This window comes from Fistularia commersonii, chromosome 25 (assembly GCF_037954325.1).
Source record: "Fistularia commersonii isolate RoL2024-O1a breed Wild chromosome 25, RoL_Fcom_v1.0, whole genome shotgun sequence".
Lineage (NCBI taxonomy): Eukaryota > Metazoa > Chordata > Actinopteri > Syngnathiformes > Fistulariidae > Fistularia > Fistularia commersonii.
This window is the reverse complement of record NC_141308.1, coordinates 5,933,417-5,953,100: the sequence shown is the minus strand read 5'-3', so window position 1 is coordinate 5,953,100 and position 19,684 is coordinate 5,933,417. Positions and strand designations below refer to the sequence as shown.

Genomic DNA, 19,684 nt, shown 5'->3' with positions numbered 1-19,684 from the left:
CTTTCAAATATGTTTCCCACTCATTTTAAAATCTAGAGGAGATTTTGGAATTATTTCCTGTGTCATCACAATCATAAGGCCTGTTGGTCTCCCTCAGCAGACTGACAGTTTAGTGCTGAGCCATAATGTGGGCCTGCCAGCCTCGTCTGTGTGCTCTGCAGAGCTCTGTCACTCCTCTATCCGGCATTAACGATGAGTGTAGAATGCAACCTATTCAGGAGACGTCGTGAAAATGTGTCAGATGGACATCCTCATTGAAGTCCGCTGAAGCATTTTAGAGACTTTTGGCTGTTTTTCTGCTCAAACACAACTGTGTCTGTGAAAGTGAAGAGGGCCGATTTAGCGGGAGGTGTTCATGACATCTGATGTCTCGTCCTTAACAAAAGGTTGTACTGGTTAGTATTCAGCGAGTGTTGTTGCATGGTCACTGCACTGTATGTTGTAAATCCCCTCTGGTAAACCTTTGAATGGCTTCTCTCTATAGGCACATAGTGTTATATATTGTGTAGCACCCATTGAGATGTCCACGGGCTGAACTCTGTATTCTGTCGGTGTGGATAGTGGTTGCTGGGCTCCTGCCAGCCCCAGAATGGTCTCTATGCTTACAGGACTGGGCAAACCTCTCTGTGTCGTGACCCTCTCCAAGCCTTTAGAAATCACCCACCCAGCTAGTTCAACCAATGCTTTAGGTCTCCTACATGCGAAGCATCCAGCAGCTCGACCCCAATCTGTCGCAGCCCATCACAAGGTCCTAACCCACTATCAGGGACAGGGTGCTTAAAAATGTGTGGCACAGTAGGGTCTCACCCCCACAGAAATCCTTTTTTTTAATAGTCCTGGGGCCAACTTAGTTGCCATTGAAGAACGCTTGAGCAACTGTCGTTTAATGACAGCATGGTTTTTTCAGGTGTCACGGAGTGATGTATAATCAATGAAGAATATTTTCTCTTTTACTCCAGTTTTGTATGCTTAAAAGTTTTAATGAGACTTCCTATGGTCATAGAGAGTGACTATTATGGCTTTCATTTAGAACTGGTTCAACTAGTATTGCATAATCTTCTTTCAGAGTGTCAGAGATGCTGTTGGCATGAGCTGCTGTTACCTTGGTGAATGTGAAGAGGCCGCTTGCCTCGCTGGATTGATTTAATCAAGCCAATAATCATGTCGAACTAATTTTTGTTTTAACTATTTTGAGTCTTTGAAATTATGGTCCTTACAGTTTTTTTGGGTGAAAAAACCTCGTCTGGCAAACGTGTGGAGGAGGAAGCCGCACAAGCCTCGGAGTGAACGAGTAAAAGATATTTGTTTTTTCGGCTCTGTAATTTATGCGTTTAAAAACAAAAGCCGAGTTTCCCCTGAAACAAACTCCTCTTCATCTCCGTTTCATACCAGGACAAGACAATCTGCCTCCCCATTGAGCTGAGAAGTTTCAGGCACAAAGCCAAATCCTCTGGCAGTGTCAGCAGCTCAGTTTTGGAGTGTGGTAGGATTTCCTCTGTATTGTGCAGAAGGAATGCACCAGTATCATGTTTTCACTGCAGTGCACTCAAAATTAATAGCATGCTTAATGTGTAAGAACGTCTGTTTGTGGGCTTTAAAGATTCTATCTCTTCTGTTTTGTCTGGATTTTGGGCCTTGCCTGGTAGCAAAGAACCGGATATCATTATCAACAGTCATGATTCATTCAGTTTGTTGCCCCGGAAATCAGTGGTTTGTCAGATAATCCCTCTGTAGTTTTTTGGATCAAGGTGCCTTTTCTCACATATTTTATCGCATCTCACAGTAGGAGAATGTGAGTCACTGTGGACGAAAAAACATGCCCCATATGTATTCAATACATACTGTAGTGCATCCTCCAATCTCAACATTTGAAGGTCACCTGTCCTCATTACGGTGCCAATAGATTAATAGATTACACATTCTCACTTGCTCACTGAAGGTCTGTCAAAGCTCATTGGAAAGCAATAGATACGAGCGTCAGTGAACTGTGTCTGAGTCCTTAAAGAGGGAGCACTGCAGTATTCATTATTGTATTATCTCATGTATTTTGTAAAATGGTTACAAATAAATCACCCCATTTGACTTAATTTCACTTTTTAATGATCTTGTTCAAGGTCATTACTCTGTTATCTAAGGCAGCTGCAGAACACGGAGCAATGTTAGTCACCCACCTTTGAATGGACCTTTGGTAGGAAGCACTATCAGAAGGTTCAACTGCTTTTTCAATAATGCAGTCGTAGCCCATAAAAAGAGTGGTGAAATCTTGTAATTGTGTACAGCGGTGGGGTCTTAATGCTCGGAAATTGTTCTGTTTGATTTTTCTTGGGCCCCCAGATTGTTGAAAAAAAGTTAGCTCATGGCTAGTATGAGTATAGCTAAGAATGCATTCTTACTAATTAATACATAAATCTCCGGTTGTGATCAATGGATTTACCCCTCACACCTCTGTCATTTTTTTATTGGCAAAAAACCCCTAGATTGCTGACTGATAAATAATAATGAATGAAAGTGTCATAAAGGAAGCGAATGTGAAAATACCTTCAGCCTTCAGAACAAAAATGACAGCCCAACAAATGATGATTCTCTCTTGACACCGTTATTACGTTCTGTTTCATGTTTTTCCCTTTTTATCATCCATTTTGTCAAAGCAGAAGCAGAGAACCTTTTAAAAATGACAGTGTCATGTACTCTTCATTTACATTAATAATGCTGTATGATGATACGTACTTTGCGTTTGAGAGTACTGGGATTGCTGAAGGCAAGGCAGAGGCATGTTTGTAGTTTAATCACAAAGATGAGTCATAAAATAACGATATAGATTAGATTAGATTACAAGAGGATGGAGAAATGAATAAAATCATCAGTAAGCTGCAAGTTACATACGTACACATTGTAATGGGAGTAAACAATTTAATTTGATCTTTCAAATAGATAAATGGAAGGTGGTAATTGCATTTTTTTTCAGCCCTTTCTTCCTGTCCATTTTGTTTCTCCCTCCAGCATCAGGATGGAGCACCCTGTATATGCAGCCAGGCGACAGACTCTTCTGGCCCTCTTGTCACTCCTCTGTTTCAGCTTGGGTGAGTTGTCTCTTATTTTTCTTTCGTCTAGATATTTGAGAGGACCGAGTGTTATTTCGCTGGATGACCTATTCCAATAAGTATCATCACTCCTCCGTGAGCCGTAAAAAAGACGGCGGAAGCCACTGTGTGACCCAGTGTTTGCAATAAATAAAGAATTATTGATTAAATCCTACGTAATAGAAAGGGATGTATTGATTTATGCATTCAAATCAGAGCTGGAGATCCAGATCCAGGCAGATGCCACCCAGTCTTTTTAATTTGGGACTGATCCTGCCCAACTAGTTCCCTCATCCAAGGGCGAAAGCCTTTGTACCAGGAATTTTCATGATATTATTTTTCTAGTGCAACTCTTCAACAAGAATCAAATTAAAAAAAGGAAAAAAATGTATTCTTGCACCATTGTCTGACAGTGCCCCTTGCTGAAGGATGGAAAAAAGTCAAGGAGTTATGAAATTTAAAACTAAAAAAAATAAAAAAAATATATAGAGCAACCAAGTATATATCATGCCAGACTCAAATGTGTGATCTTATTTATAAATTAATGTCAGAGCGGCCTCAGTTGTGTAATTGTTTAGTTCTCGGTCCCAGAACAGCCTGGCCTACTTTACTGCATTAAAATAAAAGGGCTCATACTACAATATATCCTACCATCAAATGCAATATGTAGTGTGTTTATTTTAGTACCAAAAATAGCTGCTGTCATTAGACAGTTTTGCTGTGGCAGGTAACGTGACGAAAACTGCTGCCTGACTGCTGCTGATAAAGAAAGAAAGAGAGGGAAGGAAGGATAGAGTTCAAGATGATGGGAGAGAGGACGGACGCAGGAAGGGAGAGGAATGAAGTGAAGGTTCAGAACCAGGAGACACACAGTTACAATAGACTGACAGGTGTGCACTAATTTGAGTGTTGTAAGTGAGAGCTGGCATGCAGAGGATGTTTGCAGACATGCTCAGTGGGACTGAACTGGATCACCTCCAGACCCATGTACGCAAGTTTAGCCCACCATCTGTTCAATTACCGGAACGCATCAAAAGACAAAACATCTTGAAGCTGTAGGTCTCTGGTGGATAGTATCACGGGTCTGAGGTCTCACATGCAGCTTGCTCACTGCCTACAGTGAAGATAAATTCCTTTCTTTAATTACTTTCCTGTAATTGGTATGCACGGTGACCACTGGTCAGCCTAGAGTAAGCAAATGCATCTCTCAGCGAGAGAAAATGAAGACATTACTCCACCACAAGGTTTTTTCAGCATCTAAATTTGGACAAAATATTTTCCCTTGTGCTTATATCGCCAAAGTTCACATATATTATAGTGGTATAAGACGTGAATTGCTGTATCTGTCAGGTTAGTTCAAGCTGTGACAGCTAGCAGCTGACAAATGTCTAAATGACATTGAGGTAAATCTTGCACTTTATATGAGAATTTGTTTTATTAGTTCATGACTTGAATGAGATTCAAACAAACACAATATTCTCTCTCTCTCTTTCTGTGTGTGTATTTTTTGCATGAATTTCTTGAAGTAATGGCTGTGATAACAATCATTGCCAGATGTGTAATGTTTAGTATAAGGGGATTATTTTAATTTTGCGAGCTGTTGATGATTATCATCCTATTCACTCCATGAAACCAGTAAGAGCTGCAAGAACATGCTGTTACTAGAGAATTACTGTTATTGTTAGTTTTTCTTTTGGCAGCTTTTGGTGTTTACTATTTTTTCCAATGCACTGTAATATAGCATGTGGCATTACATATAGTGTCCCTTGAGTGTGTGTCTGTGTGTGTGTGTGTGTTTGTGTGTATGTGTTTGTGTGCGTGTGTGTGCTTTAACAACGGAAAATAACCGTAAGAGTTGAACTCCAGTATTCTACTGTGTATGTTGAGTTAGATGCGAGGGTAAACAGCTTGTTTGATAAATGCACTCTCTTCTTGTAGCTGGGAAAACGTCTCTCCGTCTACATAGTGCAGCTGTGTAGTGCTGATCAAGGCTCTTTTTCCTCACAGACTTTACCCGAAGAAAGCACAAAATTCAAGGAGAAATTATCATAAAAATAGTACAGAGGGATCGGATTAAGTTTTGGTTGATTCAACAAATTATATATGTACATAAGATGTCTATTCAGGTGGCTTCAGAGCAAACTATTAATTGCTTTGCCAGATGCAAGATGTTGGAGATGCAGAGTGTTTTCACACAATGGGACAAAAAGGTCTGATAATTGTGCCACAGCTGACCGTCAAATGTATTATATTACTATCATAATTTAATTTCAGTGTGAAGATTTCCTTGAGTTATCCTTCAAGTAGCTGTTGATCATAATTAAATGCGATCGTATAAACATTGGGAATTGACAGAGAACCAGGTGCTAATAAAGATTGGTCTTGAGATACATTTTGCTGTTGAACTGCAGACCAATTGTCTCAGGGGCTGAGAAGAAAAGGAGGCTGTAGCTGTTAATGACAGTGAGAGCCCTTTCAAGTCAATTCCAGCTCTCTGTTTGTGTTTTCTGACTGTCTCGTTTTTTTTTTATCCCATCTGTCACTGCCATGCCTCTGGACGCAGTCGTCAGTCCAAGTTCCACTATTTCCTCCGCTCAGTCTCTAAGACCCGCTCCTTTTTTCTGCCTCTCTTTGTCTGTCCAACCAGCGGTCTCGTTTTTGCCCAAGGTCTTGTTCGGGCTCATACATTCTCTCCGGTATTTGCGATTGTGTGTGATTACATCTGATTTTAGGGGCGGCAGCGAGAACGGCTTTAAGCACAGAGAGGTGATCTCTCGGGGTAAAGCTTGTAAAAAGCTGTCCAATCTAAATGCAGATGAAAATATCCTCTGGGGATTCAATTCCACTATTTGTATTAATCCAAATAGGCTGATTTATTTTTTCCTCCCCATCGGTTTTCTGATTTGTTCATGTTTTTCTACAATTTGATGTATTTGATTAAGGAGTAAAAACCTGAATGAGGCAAACATGGAGCAGAAGTCTCTGACCATATTTAAGTTAATTTTTTTCAGGTTTCCAACCGAGTCTTTGTTCATGTATTGTCAGAAAAACAGCCCATTTTCAGTAGTTTCAGCAAAAAAAAAAAGCATTTTCAATCTTCATTATCTGACAGGATTACTTCAGTTGTCATTGTACCGTAAGTTTTTTCTCCATATTAAGGATATTTACTTCAATTTTAAAGAGAATGTTGTGAAAAAAAAAAAAACCTTTAGGTTCCAGCATGGTGGATGCATGAAAGAAGAACACGGCAAGGTGATCCTGTTGTCATGGCGACTTCACACCTGTATTTGTGGAGCATAGAAAGCTGAAGCCAATGAACATGGCTAATTTGTGAAGTGGCATTACCTTTACAATGACAGCTCTTGCATGAAAATAGACTATTAATTAATTGTTTGATGGATAGTCTTAGTCAATTATGGCAAGAGATGAGGAAAATAGAAAGGGGGATATATGATATTAGAAATATTTACAATATGTTAATCTGAAGAGCTCAATGGTGTGTTAATTCTCTCTCTCTCTTTTGCTCCCTAGCTCTCTCATTCTATGTGTGTTTGTTTCTCCAACAATTTCTAATATAGATGGACATAATGTTAATTTTGCTGGAGTGATAAACTAAGTTCATGTGAGGAAATGTGAAGTTGCCAATGTATCCCTTAGGTCACTTTCTTTACATTTCCTGTAATTCTGTATATGTTTACTGCTCACTGCAAAATACAGCTTTTGGCCAAGTCACTGTGTTGATTCATTTATCTATCAAATGCTACTGATCAGCTGAAACCGTTCTGTTTGCTGAATCCATTAGATGACTCTTTATTACAGTAGTATTTTCACCCCTGTTGTTTGACCCCTTTGTCAGCACAGTTTAACCCAACATATCAACGTGAATAACCTGCTTCTGTTTTGTCCTTTGGTGACTCTACAGGTGCAACCTCCACTATAGTCAGTATGCGTAGGATCACTCATCAGACAGTACGCGAAGCCCTGGCAGGTGAAGCTACCCTCCCCTGCATCTTCACCCTTCAGACCAATTCGCGGCAGCCTCCTCACCTCCTGTGGACCCGCAGCAGGATGCCAGCAGGCGGCCAGGATACCACTCAGGAGCAGGTTTTGCTTTCCGCTAAAGGTAAAACAAAGAAGCATCAAGCTGGTTTGTTATCATCGGTCAAAACAAAATCGTCCGAATGGTGATTAATTTTGCCGTCCTCCTTCTTGGTACCATGTTCACCGACACTTTTTTGAAAGCGAACAGTTACTGAGAATTGCCACTTTGAACTTCTCCTCAGCTCTATGGAAGCTTTTCAGCCATTGTCTTTATTTCGCATTTTACAAGAAGATCATGGAGGGAATCAGCTTTCTCAATCCTCCTGTCTGTCTGTCCAAAGACCCCTTCAAGTTTATTGTCTTTTCCCAAAAATCTACAGGATGTCAGTAGATGTTTGTCATGAAAAACTTCCTCTTTTTGCCAAAGGTGATGTAATCAAGGTGAATAAGGCTTTCAGCGGACGCATCAGTCTGCCAGGATACACTGCCAATTCCCTGAACGCTACCATGGTGATCTCCAGTCTCCGTACCGACGACTCAGGCACTTACCACTGTCAGGTTGTCATGGGTAACAACTATGAGAGAGACACTGTGCCCCTGGTGGTCTATGGTGAGTGCCGCAGCAACCAGTGGAAATTGTCATTGTGAAGAAAGTTTATTGCCGCAACTTCCTTGGGGAAACATTTGAACGCCTGCAGAATGGTGCTTAGAAGCAGAATTGCATCACTCGTGCTAAAAATTCTCCTCTTGATGAAATCAATATTTATTTGATCGAATCCTGGGCTTGTTGCACTAGTGTCTGATAGATAACGGAGGTTTTAAACAGGAGCACTACCAAGTTCTTTATCCTTCTTTAAAATGTAATTATTTAAGTCATGAATATGCAGTATCAATGATCCAATGACTTATTTAATGTACTTTAATGCTTACCACGTTGTTTTTGTCATCAAGTTTTTAACTTGATTGATTTTTTTATTCATTTTTAGATTAATTTTTCATTAATTTGCATGAACTGAAAACCATTGATATTGACTTGTGTGTTCATCCAGGAGGTTTGCTCTGAATCACTAGAGGTAGATTGGTTGGAATACTATACCATCCTGGATCACATCTTGCTGATTCATTTATATGTACTTGATGGGTCTGGTCTTTGTCTCAAATGAATAAAGCGTAATGACACATTTCTATTCCTCTCTAGGTGTTGTGTTTCATTACCAAGCTCCCAGCACCCGTTACGCCCTATCATTTGCAGACGCTCGACGGGCCTGCCAGGAAAACTCGGCTCAGATTGCCACTCCGGCCCAGCTGTGGGCGGCATACTATGATGGCTTTGCCAGCTGTGCGGCCGGATGGTTAGAGGATCAGACTGTCCGGTGAGAGGATGCACAATGACTGCCTTCTGTTTGTCATGCCCTGGTAGTTTTGGTAGTTTTGGTAGTTTTACAGGGAGCCACTGAAATGTTTGCATCAATTGCTTCACTGTGCAGATTATTTGCCTAATCGTTTTGTTTGGGGAAAATAAAATGAAAGGCTAACACAATTATTCTGATATTTCTGTGAGGTAGTACATTTGCTACATTTGGGCATTTGAAGGCAAAAACAGATAGTCTCATCCTTCTTTTTACATGAATGCAATCTAAAATGTGGACATTGATTCTAATATAGTTACAACCGTCTGTAACACCCTGTAATCTTTATCTATAATTGCATGGCATTCTATTCAAGTCTTTGGTTCTTTAAAGAATGAAAAACAACGTTCCTGTAAGCTGACATTTAGCCTCTAAATTCTGCAGCTCTAAAAATTCCACTTTAAATCAACATTATGCAACTATTTCTCCCAGGCCCTGCCAGTCGTGAATGTTTTTTTTTTTCTTATCCCACAGCTGAATGTTTAGCTTCCCTGTGAAGAAAAATGGCATTACTTGAGCTTTAACTTTTGCAGACTGATACGATCAAGTCAAGTCAGTGGCAATCACCCACCCAGGAGGAATCGAAACCAATTTTTCTGTTTTTGCATCTCAATCAGATTTTCAATTGTAATTGACTCATTTAAAAACGGTATTTTACAGCATATATTTTCTTATTTGTGATGGCAACAGAGGGGGGGGGGTCGTACTTTTGCAAGAAAAATGGTAGCTTGTGTTGTCTAACGCAGCAAACCTGTCTCTTTGCCAAGCCAAGAGAATGTGGTGAACTCAGCAGTATTTGCCTGTAGTGATTGTTGTTCTAATGATGCAAAGCAGTCGTATAGCTGAGATAAATCACTCTGACAGTCTAAATCAAGCCATTGCAGAAATAAATTCTCTTTGCAAATTTTTTTCGGGGCCAGTGTGCTGCCTCACCTCTGAGATGCATCTAAACGCACAATGAGCATTTAATTTATTGAAAACATTTTTTGTTTTTCTTGTTGTTAGTATGGTTGATATATAAGTATCCCTACACAATTCCAATTGATTTTGAGAATCCATACAACTTGTTTGCAATAATGAGGAGGTAAAAAGGTTTATTATGATTTATTTCACCACAGCTACTCTGTTCAGCTGCCAGAACTCAGCTGCTATGGACACAAGGAGTACTCTGATGGAGTAACAAATTATGGAAAGAGGGACCCCAAAGAGCTGTTTGATGTGTATTGTTTTGCAAAAGAACTGGAAGGTATGCACACATATTCACACAAACAAGATTGTGTCATATGTACAATTTAAACGTTTTGATTATTTTTCAGCTGGTTCATGAAAATAAATTCAATGCCTTTACTGCGACTAAAAAAATAATTGATGAACCAAAGTTCTATGCAGATGACATAGCTTTATAAGCAGGTTGGAATATTTTTAGTTGAAAACAAAGACCTTTTTTATTGCTTTAAATACTCGATAGTTCACTGAACTTGAAACTAAAAATATACAACAATAAATGCACTTTTTTATTCTCTTTTACGTTTAACGAAGGTGCAAGTTTTTTTGAACACAATTTCAAAGCTTGATTTTCCAGAAAAGGATATTTGACAAGCTTAATCACTCCCTTGTTTGTTTCATGTCTACCTCCACCAGGTGAGGTGTTTCACTCCTCAGTTCCTGGCAGGTTGTCGCTGTCGTCAGCTTCAGACCGCTGTGTGTCTCTGGGGGGTCAGCTGGCCACCGTAGGTCAGCTGTATCTGGCCTGGAAGGCCGGGCTGGACAGCTGCGCCCCGGGATGGCTTTCCGACGGCAGCATCCGCTACCCGGTCCGCCTGCCTCGTCAGGACTGCGGTGGGAGCCACGCAGGAGTCCGCACCGTGGCACCTAACAACACGGCTGACAACAGCACAACACTCTATGATGCATACTGCTTCAGAGGTATTGTGAAAAATATTGTATCTTTTCAAAATGCAACACAGTGAGCAAACAGCCAGAGGTTACGTGAAGATCAGCTGAGTCAAAGGATTGGTGAAATCGGATATTTGTCACAATGATGGTGATCACTTACAAAATTCCTTTTTATTTTTGCCTGAATTCAGTGGGGGCACATACTTGTGCAGTTATTTCAGTATGTAATAGACAAGAAAAAATAACTTAGAATAAAGTTAATCAGTATAAAAGTATTGTTTTATGATATGGATCAATACATTAATTTGAAGCTCCCTCTTGCTCTCAGCTATAGTGCTGCTGCTGCTGCTGTGCAAACCCCGAATTCTATTAGTGGAGTAACAGTGATAGTACATGCCACTACCACTGTTGTATCTATGGCAACACTGATTTCAGATCCATGTTATCTATTCTGCCGTCACGTATCTGTGAGCCAGCTGGATTGACAGAGGCAGTAGCGGAGACGTGGAAGAGAGAGCATTCAGGACAGAATGTGGATCCTCAGCCCAGTTACTGTAAGATTCAAATGCAGTTAATCTTTATCTGCTTTTCTTTTTTAAGGTAAAGTTAAGAATACAGGCTCCATCTCACAGATCTACTCTTCCCTGTGGAAGCCCTGGAGCTACCTCACGGGCTCGAGCGATGCAGACTCCACCGGGACAGGCAGTACCCATCAGAATACACAACAAACTACCACAACCAGAGGTTTTACATTTGTTTCACCAGATCTCTGGCAGCATTGACCAATACACTGAATAATCTGTCCTGCTGAAATTACATGTAATTTACATTTATTTGGCATATATACATCCACGCAGCATCTTCAGGTAGCAGCCCTGCACCTTCTAACTGGACCGGACTGGTTGACCTTGAGGAGGAGCCCTCTGTTTTTGATAATAATACATGTAAGGCTAATGCATGTAATGAATAACTGATGTCCAAAAAAATGAGTACTAACTCTAGACTGTGCTTTTAGCCTCAGACCCCTGGTCTTCGGAGTCCTCGGGGTTATATGTGACCCTACAAATAATCCCAGGACAAAGTTCCTTGGACTGGGGAGAACCGTTAGAGCCTGGCCCTGACTCAGAGGAGTTTCTCCGACCTCCAGTCACCCCAACTCCCGCTGACAAGAAGGTTAATCTATTTCTTAAGATTTGTAAATGAGGATGTTGGCTAACATTGCAAGAGCGTTTAGCAAAGACCTGAACCAAATTACTTTTCATTTCAGGTCATCTCAAAAATTGTCAACTCCATTTGGAAACCCTGGAACTACTTGGTGGGGACTGGAGAGGCAGAGGAGACTACAGTACCAGACAGGAAGAATGGGGAGGAGGTAACCACAAAAAGGAAAAAAGAAGAGTCAAATACACCAAGTACAGCATCACCAGGTGGGTGGTTAGACACAGGTTCTAATTTGTAAGCTCATCAGGAGCAACCCCTGAATTATGAATTCCGGTTACCATCCAGTAATGCCTTTTGAAATATTTATATTTAAAAAAAGATCTAATACAGACTGGAGAGAGAGCTGGGGTGAACTTAAAGGCAAAGTGAAGGGGTTGAAAAGGGCAGCAGGGGGTTTGAGAAGTAGCTGCTTGAGACCAACAGTTGGGAAACAAATCGTTAAATCTGTCTTTAAACATCTGCACATTCCTTGAGAAGCTATTACCACCTCAAGTTTAAATGGTGATAACGATGACTCCTGGGTATATGTTTTTTTAACATAACATGCACTTATATCACTACTGAGCAATGGACGGTCACTTACACTTTAAGTAATCCTTCCAATAGCCTTGGTTGATTTTGGTTGGATTTTGCCTTTAGGCACCAGAGAAAGGCACCAAAGAATCCAATTTAGGCAAGGCAGGAATCTTGGGAAATTAATGATTTATTCAGCAAACTGAAATTAAAAGGAAAAAGCAAACAAATACCAAACATTGTAATTAAAAAATAGACTTGCAGTAACATGCAGCTAAACAGGATGCCAAATATATAACCTGAAAACAATAGAGACTAGTGACTAATTTAACAGAAACTTGACTATTTACACAAATACAAGGCAAAGACTACACGGCAAACTGATTGTTTCATAAGGAAACTTGTGACAGACAAAGAAACAGGACGCTACAATATAATGTATACATTAAAGTGCAGATGAACACCAAAAATAGGGGAAAAACAAAACTAAACAACACAGAGATAAGAAAATAAACATCAAAATGTGCAAAACTCCATGAGTCCAGTCCAAGCAGGATCATGACATCTGCCTCCTGAGCCACTAAATGAATGGTGGAACACTGTCATCCATGCAGAGCAATCATGTCTCCAAATGACCCTCTTGAGCTGGCTATTAGCTATGGCTATTAGCCTCTATTTTTAACATCAAGCACAGCTATTGTGGGTGGAGAACATTGAGTTTCCTCTGAACGAGAACGCAGGCTGATGATAGGAAAAAAAAAAGAACAAAATCCGACACATCAAAATCTATTCCTCTTAGCCATGTCTCAGGAGACCAGGAGATTTATACAGATTTACTTGTCTTTATGTCTTGGCCTTGGCTGAAAGTGGTTTCCAGAATGACATGCACCTCTGTTTACTCTTTGTTGTAACTATGTTACAGAGTTGTTTTAATTTGGAAGCAATCTGGGAAGCTTTAGTTTTGTTTTTCCTTCATCTTTCTCTTTATGTCCACATGCTAGACTCGATTGCAGCCTAAGATTTCCACAAAATGCATTTGTCCTCTATAACAGTTTAATTATTGTCCTCAATGTTATTTTATTTTCTCAATTTTAAATGATAATCAATTTCCCATTCCCATTTCCCATTTTATTGCCATATTTTGGTAAAATGCTTTATATTGTTTGACATTGAAACAATACAATATGTGATAAACGCAATATATTTTTTTGTCACGAATGGCAAAGTAAGATTTTTATAATCAATAATTTGTGCAACAAAATTTTTAGGTTGTTTGTCACAGATGAAAATTCTGACTGTTTGGGGTATCTTAGTACTTGTTGTGGTTATTAGTGATATATGGATGCATTTTTCCATGAAGTTTCAAGAAAATGGGCAAATTTGCTGGGGAAAAAAAACAAACAAAAAAATACTATTAATTAATTAAGGATTATAAAAAAATTAAGAAAACAATTATTTCTTAATAATGATATCATCTCTTTTTTTTTTCTATTGTATCCTTCATAGTGTAAGTTGCTCATGTAATCATTTTCATATTTTGTGTTCATCTGTATCCCACTGTCCCTTGTGGTATACCGGTCCCCTTGGACAAAACCCCATGGCTTCTATTCAAACATATTTCTGCCATTTCAGAAAACGTTATCATTCGGCTGCAGTTACGAGCTTGAAATTAATGTGAATGCTACTTATAGGTGAGAAGAATAATCAGAATATTTCATGGATGTACTGAATACAAAACAGCCTCGGTCCATCCTGTTCCTAATGTTAATATCATTTTTCATAGCATGGAGCTTTTTTTTTTGGCTCTCAAAAAAAATACCCTTGGGTTGCCCAGACGAGATATATTTATTTCATCTCTCTTGGCACGGTAAAGAGAGAACGTGTGATACAAGGCAAGACAAATGTATTAATGTAGCACCTTTTCCTACACAGGTCAACCTGGCGTACTTCACATGAATACCATTAAGCATTACAGGTCATTTTGTTAGTCAGTCCTGGCCATATTTTTGTACTCTTCTCCATGTCTGTGATAATTGGACTCCTGACCTTCCCCATTGCCTAGTTCTTTTTTGGTTTGTTTCCTGCCCTGTTTCCTGTAGGCTTCATTCCTTGGGGAGTTTCCTTGTTCAGTGTTCCATTGTGGGAGAAAGTAAAACCGGCTGGTGAAGAAACGCCCACTGGTTTGGCATCTGCCTCTGCTGCTGTCAATAATTCTGCAGCCACAGAAAGAGCCAAGGAGAGGGAGATAACAGGGGCACGCATCTCAGACACCTCCAACACCCCTAACACCTCCAACCCTGCCATAGGAGTCACCTCATCCAGCCAGGACACCTGGGTCAGTGTTGTGGCGGAGACCACCGCCCAGCCGGGTAACAAGAGGGCGGAGACGGTCACCTCTAGAGTCAGTTCTAGAGGAGGACGAGGAAGGGGGAAGAAGAACAGAGGGGAGGAGAAGGGCCGAGTAGATGACAGGGGCAGAGGCGAGGACAAGGGGAAAGGAGATGAGGACGGAAGCGGAGAAATGACCGGTGCGGAAGCGAAAGGGGAGATACAAGTCTCACGGCGGCCTGTCGGAACCAGTAAACCCCGGGAAAGGTCCAGGGAAAGGTCAAGAGAGAGGGGTCACAGAAGAGGACAGTCCACCACCACGGCTACAACTGCCAGTTCTCACGAGCCAACGGCAACGTTCGCAAGTAGCGGTGAATACCAGTCGACTTCACCGGCTGACGCCCGATACCTCTCTACTCCACCATCGACAACCTCTGCGTCACTTCCCATTACAGCCTCTGTGAGCTCCACCTTTTCACCATCATCTCCAAATAAATCCCAGTCTGCCTCGTCCTCCGCCGCCACACCTTCACCAGTATCTCCTCTCTCAGACAACCAGGATGGCTCCACTGACCCCCAAACATCGCTTCACTGGGTTCCAGTTGTCCTTAACAGCTCTTTGGATTTTCCTCCATTACTGCTTAGACCCCCAGAAGAGGAAGAGCCTGCTTGGTCTCACACTGTTGGCTCAGGGTCCCTGTTACCTGGCAACATGGAGGATGAGAGCAGCAGGGGAGCATCCAATGTCAGCACTCTGGTCCCAGCAGGTGAGCACGGTGCGTTGTAATAAGTTCTTTTGTTATTGTGTTCTTATTCTGTGTTGTATGGGCTACATCCGGAATTTTTAAGCAGCCTTTTTTGTTGTTTACTGTGACTGTAGGCATATTTTTCTAAATCTTCTTTTTCTGTTTTACAATGACAATGATTATTGTCACGGATGTTCTTCGAGAACAGCTGGATTTTTTTGACCCAATTCTATCATTTACTTTTTAAAAAGATGTTAAAATCCAAAGAAGGTGAGCAGGATTTATTCATTACTCCATTCGGAAAAGAAATGACAGGATGTTGCAGACATTTTATGAGTTATTGTACAACTACTAGTGCACTTTTACAGTAAGGACTTTTCATTATAAGCTGTCAGCAATAGAAACCCATTAATACCTGAAAATATCTCTAAAAGTACCAGAATATTCTGGAAGTTTTTTTTTTTTTTCAAAGGTCAGCCTACTGCAAGTAAAATGATGAAGATTATGAAAAAAAAAAAATTTTTTTGCACCCTGTTATTGAGATCTGCACCACATTGGATAGGTTCGTTTTATCCCAGATGACAGGTCTAAAATAAATCTGAGATGCAATTACCTTTTCAAATTATTCATTTTAGATTTTCATGCCGGTTTTTGTGAGTGTCCGACTTGTGACAAAAAGAAAAAAAAGTGATTTGTTTTTTAAATGTTTACCGGTCAGGCAACTGACAAACTACTTTGAAAAGTAGGCCGTTACCACAAGCAACAGAGATTATTTCTATTACTACAGATATGAGACTTGGGTTATAGAAAAATGAATCATGCTTCAGGATTACCTTTTAATTACTTTTTTATTTCCTACCCTCCCATTGCCTGTGGCTTATTAATGCAAAAACAAACAAACAAAAAAAACCTCCCAACTACATTCCCATCTCAAGCAGAGACCACATCCCTGTCACTGTATACAATCCATTGATTAAGTCAGCAATACGCTATATCTCAGCGCAGCTCCCGGCTGGCCACCTGGTTTACTGCTTATTTTTCGCTTGATAATGAGAGTGCATACAAGAAATATTCTATCACCCTCCCCCACCTCCTCCACCCAGTTGAAAGCTCCTCAGGCAATGTGCTATCACACATTTCTATGGTGATTTACTTAGTTCCATTTGAAAGCAGGCATGTCAGAGCTGCCTGCTAGGGGTGAGAGGAGTCTTTGGATGGAAAACAGCTGTATGCTGTATTGGTGAAAATGCTAGGGGCAAACTACTGAGCTAGTGGTGTAGGGTATGAGGGTTGATTGATTGACTGAGAGACTCTGGAGTCATGGAAGCCATAAACACACAAACACACTCTGATATCTTTGCTGCACAAACAGAAGAAGTGGATGGATGAGCTTGTAGGACAGCGGATCAGAATAATGGCTTTCCACCCTTATATACACACACTCGCAGGTTCAGTGCCGTCCCCCGTGGCATGGCTTCATGGTGGTCAGTATTTGCACTCCTGACTGGATCTTGGACTGGTTCATCAGTCATTTCAATCAATGAGAGAAGAATGTAAAAAAGAATCTCAGGTGGGATTAAAAGGTCTTGTGCTGCAAATGAAACAAAAAACTCAATTTAGAACAGAAACACAGTCAGAGACAGAGAGATTTTGTTTCAACGGAACAACAGAATACAGTACAGTTTAGATTTCCAAATCCACTGGCAGCACAATTCAAGAGGGTCACTAAGGCATGAACAATAACACACTCTACTGTATCAGTAGAAAACACAGCAGTCATTTTTATTTTATACTCAACACATATTAATGTGTCATTTAATTGAGTCTAGCACAAGGACGGACTGATCCCTAAAGTATTTCTTTGGCCAGTTTTGGTTCAAGTGACAAACTCCATGTTCGTTTAGAAATGATTTACTTTTTGCAAAAAAATTTAATCCATTATCTTTCACAGTTTGATTAACTGTATCATCCTTGTAAAATTTCACCTCCTCTCAATTTGCACCTTTCTTCAGCTCTAGCTCTAGAACAAAGTTATCATTGGCTTGTGAGGTTGGAATGAACACAATCATATTTCCAGAGTATATTGTTTCCACTGTTGCCTCTGGTTATGATTTATTCAATGCAAAGGCAGTGCGTGATATGTGGATTAGTACTTTAGTTATCACTGAAAAGTATTTTGTTTCCAAACTGTCACGTCTTTGTAACTTATTAGCCGTATACCGCTGTTGTCGGTGCCGGTGTTGTCAGATTCTGTGTAGAACAGGGACAGACCTCTCTGTCAGCTCCTTCCACAGGCTATTGATTTTTCTGCACGACTCGCTTTATTGAGCAGCCAGTCGCATAAGGTTTATCTTCAACACTGGCTCTGCTCGCCATAGCGGTTGATATTTGTCAAGGCATTCCACGACCTTGCCTGATGCAAAGGTCAGAAGTACACCCCGGTCCAAATTGACATGTGTTAAAGAAGACGCATGACTGTGTTTCGTTTTCCACCTGAATTTGGCAGATTTCACACTACTACACAGGTGTTCTTGTCACTTGCTACCCATTTTAAACCTATAGAAATGAAGGCATTGAAAAATACAGCTTTGTGCTGGTTAACAAAAACAGCATCTCTCATCAAGAGAGCTTGAGATGTCTCCTTCAGGTGATTGGATGAGATTGGCCTCAAAGCTAATCATCAGCAAGGTATTGATTCTCACTCATTGTACCGTGTAAACACAAACACAAACCTACGCGTGCATACACACTCGCTCGCTGTCAGACACACACAGCAGCCCCCCCACCTCCAAGTGGTCCTCAGTGTCAGAGAGAGCTGGCAGAACAAAGACTCCCACAGGCAGGCTTTGCGACCAGAATGAACGAGTGGTGGTTTAAAAAGACCTTATGATGCTATAATGAGTGGCTCAGGGGAGAAACACGTGGTAGTGTGTCAATTGATATGGAAATTTGTAATTGTGGGAGAAGACCACACACACGCACGCATTTAGGGGTGAATAGGGGGACCGAGGCACTCAGCAGGAGGTCCGCTAAATTCTGTTGAGGTTTGCTAATGTCTGAAGTTCTCACGCTGCCCACTACGCTCAGCGGAGCTAGACGAGAGCTTGCTTTCCATATCGTAACCATGACAACTGTGGCTGTGAGTGGATGGCCAGGTTGAGGCTCTCTGGCTTCTGATCCTTTGAAAAGAGGCAGAGCGTGAAATAGATATATGGCATTGTTACTGGAAACCGGTTAGAATAAAAATTAGCAATCTTGTAAAGAAGCAAAATTGATAAATGTATATACATACATTTACAATGAAGTTAATGAGTAAAATTTTCAAATGAAATGATGCAAAATAGTACCCTGATAACTGATAAGTCTCTACAGAAATATTTGTTTTCATTTAGTTTGTTTAGAATGATTCATTTACTCAATTGCCTTGGGCAGTTATGTAAATATATACTTCACATTAATTAAAACTGTCTGTTTGTTTGAGCTATTTGTACATTATTTACCCACATGGAGTCGTTATGAGGGGTTATGTTTCTCTTCATCCACTAAAATGTTTACTTTTTATTTTTCTAATTGTTCAAACTTGTAAATATATTTCAATTTCTCAAGCTTAATTATTGAAACTAATCAAATGAAACCACAATCTTACATCCACCCGAACCGTTTGGAGGCAAGCAGTCAAGATGTACATTTGCACATTTCAGAAATGTTTTTCATCTGCGTCACGAAGGTTGCAAATTTTTTACATTAAAAAAAAAAGGGACATAGAGATTAAAAGTGGACAACAAATGTGACTTCCCACAATGAGCACACAGAGGGATCTGATGGGGGACCAGCGGAGAAAGGCAAGACTGACAGAATTGACAAAACACGAGTGATCACATGCAAATAGGGGGAAAAACACACAGTAGGAATTCCTACTGAGCGCTTAGTAGTGCTCAGTAGGAAGGAGCTCTTGAGAAACTCTGGCGGTCAAGTTGACATATATTAATTGCTGTTTCAGGCAAATTCTGATGGATGAGTTAAAACAAAGTTTCAATCAATATACTTGAGTTGTTGCAGTATCTCCAGAATCCCTTTGTCAAGTTGAATATCTTCAAAAAACAAACAGTGGGATATTTTTCAAGATACTATTATTGTGTTGGGTTTGTTTTATCCATTCACCAGTGTTTTCAAGAAATGCACTTTTATTATCTGTGCCATTTACAGACATTAACATTTGCATGATCAACTCCCCTACATAAGGTTTGTTTTAAAAAAAACTCACTGTTCATTTTATTTCCTAACAATCCCTCCTCTGGTTGATCTATCTCCCACAGTGGAAGTGGAACCCTGCGTGACAAACCCGTGTCTGCATGGGGGAAAGTGCCTTCCTCAGGGAACAGGCTACAGCTGCTACTGCCCACAAGGATACACTGGGGAGAACTGTGAGATTGGTGAGTGATGCGCACAT

At 40.4% G+C, this 19,684-nt stretch overlaps 1 protein-coding gene across 3 annotated transcripts in view; it reads left to right on the top strand.

Annotated features, from left to right (window-relative positions):
* The window catches only part of LOC147218963 (neurocan core protein-like), a 42,911-nt gene that overhangs the window by 10,235 nt on the left and 12,992 nt on the right, over nt 1-19,684 (top strand). For 2 of the 3 annotated variants that reach the window (XM_086172697.1, XM_086172696.1), the window contains 12 exons: nt 3,001-3,080; nt 7,003-7,203; nt 7,549-7,731; nt 8,320-8,494; nt 9,649-9,776; nt 10,172-10,456; nt 11,027-11,170; nt 11,284-11,370; nt 11,442-11,599; nt 11,694-11,853; nt 14,260-15,264; nt 19,551-19,667. In XM_086172697.1, coding sequence (XP_086028823.1) covers nt 3,008-3,080; nt 7,003-7,203; nt 7,549-7,731; nt 8,320-8,494; nt 9,649-9,776; nt 10,172-10,456; nt 11,027-11,170; nt 11,284-11,370; nt 11,442-11,599; nt 11,694-11,853; nt 14,260-15,264; nt 19,551-19,667 — 2,716 coding nt within the window. In that variant the 5' untranslated portion in view covers nt 3,001-3,007. The remainder of the gene's footprint in view (nt 1-3,000; nt 3,081-7,002; nt 7,204-7,548; nt 7,732-8,319; nt 8,495-9,648; nt 9,777-10,171; nt 10,457-11,026; nt 11,171-11,283; nt 11,371-11,441; nt 11,600-11,693; nt 11,854-14,259; nt 15,265-19,550; nt 19,668-19,684) is intronic. The other variant, XM_086172698.1, reaches the window with a different exon arrangement.